Source organism: Phanerochaete carnosa (genome assembly GCF_000300595.1).
Source record: "Phanerochaete carnosa HHB-10118-sp unplaced genomic scaffold PHACAscaffold_4, whole genome shotgun sequence".
Taxonomy (NCBI): domain Eukaryota; kingdom Fungi; phylum Basidiomycota; class Agaricomycetes; order Polyporales; family Phanerochaetaceae; genus Phanerochaete; species Phanerochaete carnosa.
In genome coordinates, this window is record NW_006767631.1 from 726,894 (window position 1) to 733,393 (window position 6,500).

General features: G+C 55.3%; 2 protein-coding genes across 2 annotated transcripts; both read left to right on the plus strand.

Moving 5' to 3' along the window:
- Positions 1-943: 943 nt before the first annotated feature.
- On the plus strand, positions 944-1,303 carry PHACADRAFT_253521 (uncharacterized protein). Its single transcript, XM_007394210.1, has one exon. It carries the CDS (start codon positions 965-967, stop codon positions 1,238-1,240), a length of 276 nt encoding a protein of 91 aa, XP_007394272.1. The 5' UTR covers positions 944-964; the 3' UTR covers positions 1,241-1,303.
- Positions 1,304-1,484: 181 nt separating this feature from the next.
- Positions 1,485-3,530, plus strand: PHACADRAFT_91853 (uncharacterized protein; the record flags this gene model as incomplete). The annotated part of the gene is made up of 1 exon (XM_007394211.1): positions 1,485-3,530. One exon carries the CDS (start codon positions 1,485-1,487, stop codon positions 3,528-3,530), a length of 2,046 nt encoding a protein of 681 aa, XP_007394273.1.
- Positions 3,531-6,500: the final 2,970 nt, after the last annotated feature.

A 6,500-nucleotide genomic window follows, 5' to 3' on the forward strand; every position in this document is an offset into this window, starting at 1 on the left:
TTGTCAGCGTGTTGCCGGCCCACACTAGTAGATATGAGCCAGTAGTTAGTTTGTGCTAAGGCCAGAGTAGTCCCAATACGCACTTGGTGCTGCTATCTCCTCTTCAGAGCGTACATTATGCTCATCCCGCAGCCCTTGCATGACCTGCTCTTGGTCTGCATCCTTCTCCCTTCTCATGTGCTTCTCATAGCACTTCCGGCACCACACTTTCGGCTTATCCTTCTTCTCAGGGTTGCTAAAAGCATCGGAATGCTTCTGGGCTAGCAGAGGGTGGTCTATGAAGAATCCTCGCCACCATCCGCGAGTATGAGCCCCCGGACGGCTTGGGGGATTTGGTACTGCTCCGGCTGGGTTACTAGGGTGCATGACCAGATGGAGATTGCCCAGGTGAAAGGCCAAAGGCGCAGCAGGAGAGAATGGTTTTAATCAAAAACTAGTAGTATGTGTGTACACAGCAGGGCTCGATATTCTAATAGTACCCTACGGCCGTGCGTTATCGATAGCTGCTACTGCTTCGTGCGAGCGTGGTTCCCGCTTCGTCGAGCGCTCAATACCGGCGTCTTGCTCACGCGGGACCCATGAAACCGCCCGGTCATTGACCGTGACTCGGTCATTGACCCATCAATGACCAGCTGTCAGTCAATGACCGTGACTGGGATGACTCGGTCATTGACTGCCCAACACTGGCGTGTAAGGACCCTTCTCGCTGCACAGCATTCGCGCCCTATTTCTTGACCACAACTACGCTGTGAACGCAAGACACACGGAGGGAACGAAAGGCGCAACGATACTACTCAAAGTACGTCGTTTGCATCTGGACATCGCCCTAGTATGCTGGCCCAACCATCACGCGACTCTGCGATGCCGCGTTGCCCTCGGCTTTGCTGGCCAGACTGCCAATGGGCCACGGCGACCCATGCTCATTCGCGCTATCATCTCATGAGGCTAACTATTACGCAGAAGGATGTCATCTGTGGACAACCCTAGCGTCCCGCCGCTACATAGAGGCGGCGGCGGCGGCGGCGGTATAGGCGGCCGTTCTCATTACACGTGGGTCGGCCTGCTTGTCTGTTCTATCGCTATTGCTGCTGCTGCAATAACAGGTCGGACAACCATTGCTACTTCAAGTTGCCTAAGCCTGTTGCTCGTTTCTCTGGTAGGCTCGCTCTGTGACTCGAATAACCATAATACCCATGCTGTTCATCCGCCAGGTTATCTTTATTTTACCGGGCGCTGGTGATGCGGGAATGGTAGGCTTGGGTGGGACTGAGGATCATTCGGTGCGTTGTAACGGCTTCCCTCATCTTCATGGCATGATAGACTCACGATGACTTGGTCAACCCCACTTAGACGGAGACGGGGAAGATTGGAACGGGCGACTCGGATTCGTTAAACCCGAGCGATTTAGCGCCGGTGAGTCCTTGGAATGGAAGCACGTTTCGTGCGAATGCCGCGTCGCGCTTAGTGTGCTGATATTCTCGCAGATGGAGAACGCGGGCTGGCGCTTCGAACTGGAAGGGACGTCCATTGTAGTCCCTTGCGAAGGCCCTCCTTGGCAAACTGTCGCCGCCGACGCAACCGTGATTCTTGCTGGGCTCGGGCGACGTTTCAACGGAAATGGAGATTCTCACACAACCTCAGAGGAGAACCGCCTGAATCTCTGGGGCACAGTGCAACTTGCGAATTCAGGGCTTGTCTCCGAGAGGACCCTATTCGAGTCTCAAAACATGGACAAACGCATAGCGTTTATCCTTAGGTCATCCGAACGCTCTGAAGCTCCGCTTCAATGGCTGCATATCGGCCATGGCACTATACCGAATAAATTGGCGGACGCATCTTGTATCGGCGGACATCGAGAGGAGCTTCTCTGCATCCTCAACCACATTTTTCAGACCCGCTACTCTTTGGACACTCCCGGTCTCGATGACTGCCTGCAATATTTTGTACAACAGTCGAGGGACCTTGGCGAATTATACGGATACTTGCGCCCTTGGTGGTACGGCAACTTACGCGACGCCGTGCAGAAGGTAGCCGCCCGCAAAGACGAGCTCGAAGCGATCCGCCACAACGCTATCCGTGACTCCTGCATTCAGAATTCCAATATTCCTCCCCGTCGTGTGTGGGATCTGTACTCCAACCGTGTCCTCCCGCTTCACGCCGTCCCCCGAGATCCGGACTCGAAACCTGAAGACATACCATCCAAGGTCTGGTGCGTGTCGCATAGCTGGGTGGAAGACCACAGACACGTCTATGTATCGACGGAAATTAACGGGCAACAGTGGCCTGTCCCTATCCCACGCGAGACCACCCTCGACCACGTTCGCATAGAGCTACTGAACATGGACGCCGAGTACGCGTGGCTGGATGTGTTGTGCTTGAGGCAGAGAGGACGAGACGAGGACGAGATGCAACGGCAAGAAGAATGGAAGCTCGACGTCCCCACCATCGGCTACACCTACTCCCGTCCCTCAACACCCTGCGTCATCTATTTCAATGGCCTCGGTCTTCCCCTCGACACCTCACCAATTATCCTGCGCTCAACGCGACAGTGGTTCAATCGTGTCTGGACATTGCAGGAGTCTCCGCTGAGCTGGCTTCCAGGAGGCTTATCTGGCAAACCTCTCGTAGATCCCCATGCGTTCTTCGACCGTCTTCGCAGTATCGTGACAGCGGTCAACAGCCGTGGAGACGGTTCTGGCCTTGCCCAAACTCTTCGCGAACGCTCATGCACCAACGAGCTCGACAGGATCGCTGGGCTTGCGTACATCTTCCAGTGCCGCACACTACCTATCTACAACGAGAACGTGAGCCCGGAGGTCGCGTGGACCCTGTTACTCAAGCACATGGACGCGGAGCGACGGACGTCAATCTCGCTACAGTATCCGCCGTGTAGTCCATTTGGTCTATGGGGATCATGGGAGAGATTCTTGCATTCTTCGAAGATCCCTCACGCCAGTCAACCCCTCATTTCAGCGGGAACCTCCGAGGATGGGAGCTTGAAGCTCGTGGATCCCAGTCAGCTCTACACTGATGCGCAGGGGGTATACTTCCATCCTGGCTATATCACGGAATCATGTCGTATCCTATTAGGCGGTGATGCTCAAGCTGGAGCGGAAGAAATTGAGATGTCCTGTGGATATCAAGGAGAGTCTATCAAGCTCTCAATCCTCGGCAGACATGGGATACTTCTGGACGGCATGTCATACTGCTTGATAAATCACGGAGAAGACGCGGAGCACTGGGTTGTTGGCGAAGTAGTTGGAGAACAGATTGTAGATGAAGAGGAAGCACTCTTAGTCGCAAGATGGGCGGTCATCCGGGTCGATCAAGACGAAGGCCAGCGGCTGGGGACACACGTAGCTGCCAGCAGGCGACGGATGCGAATAGTATATTGTACCGCAGAAGAGGCTGCACGTCGAAGCTCGAGAGTATACGACTGTATTGCGGTACGTGATTGTCATGTTGTCATTCGCAGTCCAAGTGTGATTGACTCCAATCTCGTATCAATAGGCATACAACGAGCTGGCTGAGCTCAAATTGGTCGGCGACTTCGAGACACCTTCGGTTCGTGTAACTTGCATGACCATCCGTTGCTAACACGACTGACGCATATGACGGCCAGTATTACACACTCTACGCAGTACAGAACAGGCCCGACTCACGCATACTACTGGCTAATATGAACCCGCCCTGGATGCCCAGCAACGATCGTCCTACCATCCCACAGATAATCATCCCGGAGTTTGCCAACCGGCGGATCGTATGTGGGAGCTCTTCCGCCGACAGCAATCGAGCCATCATTTGGGGGTCGATTCAGCTGGCTTCGTCGCTCGGAACTGCATCTGCCCATGAATTCTTTCGTTCGTCAGGTAGAGGAGAATGTTACACTCTCCGGCCTCTCACACTCTCCACCATCCCTCTGCAGTGGGTACACGTTGGACAAGGAGCGATACCCAATTCGCTTGCAGACATCCCTTGTCGCCCCCTACCAATTGTCGATCTGCTCGCTAAACTTAACAACGTCCTCGGTACATCTTATCCGCTCGAAACCCCCGGCCTTCGTGGCTGTTTAGAGTATGCTGTCAGCACTTCACGTGATTTCGGGGAGGTGTACGGCACACTACGCTCACAATGGTCAAACCACCAGTGGCCCGAGGGCTTTGTCACGATACTCACAAAGATGAAGGATCGTCGTGATGAGGACCGGCGAAGGCGAGAAAATGCAGTTCGCGATCATTCCATCCAGGACTCTCGAATGCCTCCTCGACGTGTCTGGGACCTGTACAGCAACCGAGTCCTTCCCTTCTATGCGATGCCTTGGGAAGACGACGAAGACTCTAGCTGCTTACCTGCTGACCTATGGACGGTGTCACACAGCTGGGTCGACGAAGGAGAGCGCAAGCTCATCATAACCGCGATCAACGGGCGCCGATGGCCTGTCTCGATCCCGCGCGGCACATCTCTCGCCCACATCCGCATCGAGCTGCTGAACATGGGCGCCAAGTATGTCTTCCTCGACGTCCTCTGTTTACGGCAGGAGGGCAATGCGAACAATGAGAAACTTCGGTTCGAAGAGTGGGAGCTCGACATACCTACGGTCAGTCATGTTTACCAAGCCCACCCGCGCGGAAGACCATGCATCACATATTTCAACGGCTTGGGCTTACCGTTTGATGCGTCGGCGACGGTTCTCAAATCGGACCGGCACTGGTTCAATTGTCTGTCTACCGTGCAGGAGACCGTGGACAGCTGGTTACCTGGCGGACTCACTGCTGCACCTCTCTCCCATAGCCCGAACTTCTTTCCTCGCATGCATGACCTCATCTCGAGTATGTCTCGTTGGGACCGATTAACCGATGTCATCCAGGCCGTGAAGAGTCGGAATTGCCCCACAGACCTTGACAGGATATCCTATCTTGCTTACCTCCTGCAATGCCCGACGCTACCGCTGTACGATCGGTCAACCTCCTTGGAGTCCGCATGGATGTTGCTCATCAAGCACATGCCTTCATGGGCCAGGATGTCTCTCTTCCTTCAGCACGAATCCGACGCACCGTTCGGACTTTGGATCTCGTGGCGGGGGCTCTCGGCGTCCCCATCGGCGCTGCTGCTCCCAAATCGGACACTTGACGCGGAGCAGTTGCAGCTGGTGGATCCTCAGCAAGTTCACACAAATAAGCCCGGACAGTATTACCATGCCACATATGCCACCGAGCCATGCTACATTCTATCCTCATCCGACGACTCCTTCCGAAATATCAGTGGACCGCCAGTGTTCCGACTGCACTTCCACAATCGCGCTGAGCCCATCACCGTGCAAGTCACCGCTACCGAAGTGCATGGATATCTTGTCCCGGATGTTCCGTATCGCTTGATCGGCATCGGATCCCCCTGGCGGGATTGCTGGGTTGCGGCTGAAGTGGTCGGGGAGCGGGATGTGCAAGGCAAGAAAGCTGTTGAGGTGATCAAATGGGGTGTGATCCACATGGACGAGGACGAGGAGAGGAAATTTGTTGAGCTGAAACTAGGAGAAGACAATATGAGGGTGATATATTTGTGGGGCGAGGAGGCGATGGGCAGGAGTGGGCATGTCGACAAGTATATGGCGCATACCCCTTTCGAATACGGGGCATCTGTCAACGCACAGGCAGAGGACGGGCGGACACCACTACATTTTGCAGCACAATATGGCCAGATCGACAACGCGCGGACCCTTCTCGACCACGGCGCGGCTGTCGACGCGCGGGGACTGGACGAGTGTACACCGCTACATATCGCTGGAAAAAATGGCCACGTCGACATTGCGCGTACCCTTCTCGACCGCGGCGCAGCTGTCGACTCGCAGGACAAGGACGGGTGGACACCGCTACACAACGCTGCACAAAATGGCCACGCCGACATTGCGCGTATCCTTCTCGACCGCGGTGCAGCTGTCAGCTCACAGAACAAGAACGGCTGGGCACCGCTACATATCGCTGCAGAAAATGGTCACGTCGACATTGCGCGTATCCTTCTCGAGCGCGGTGCAACTGTTGGCACGTGGACACGGGACAGGTGGACGCCGCTACATATTGCTGCACAAAATGGCCACGCCGACATTGTGTGTACCCTTCTCGAGCGCGGTGCAGCTGTCGACTTGCAAAACAAGAACGGCTGGACACCGCTACATATTGCTGCACAAAATGGCCACGCCGACATTGCGCGCACCCTTCTCGAGGGCGGTGCAGCTGTCGACTCGCAGAGCAAGGATGGCTCGACACCGCTACATATTGCTGCGCAAAATGGTCACGTCGACATTGCGCGTATTCTTCTCGAGCGCGGTGCAGCTGTTGGAACGTGGACACGGGACAGTTGGACGCCGCTACATATTGCTGCACAAAATGGCCACGCCGACATTGCGCGTACCCTTCTCGACCGCGGTGCAGCTGTCGACTTGCAAAACAAGAACGGCTCGACACCGCTACATATCGCTGCAGAAAATGGCCATGCCGACATTGCGC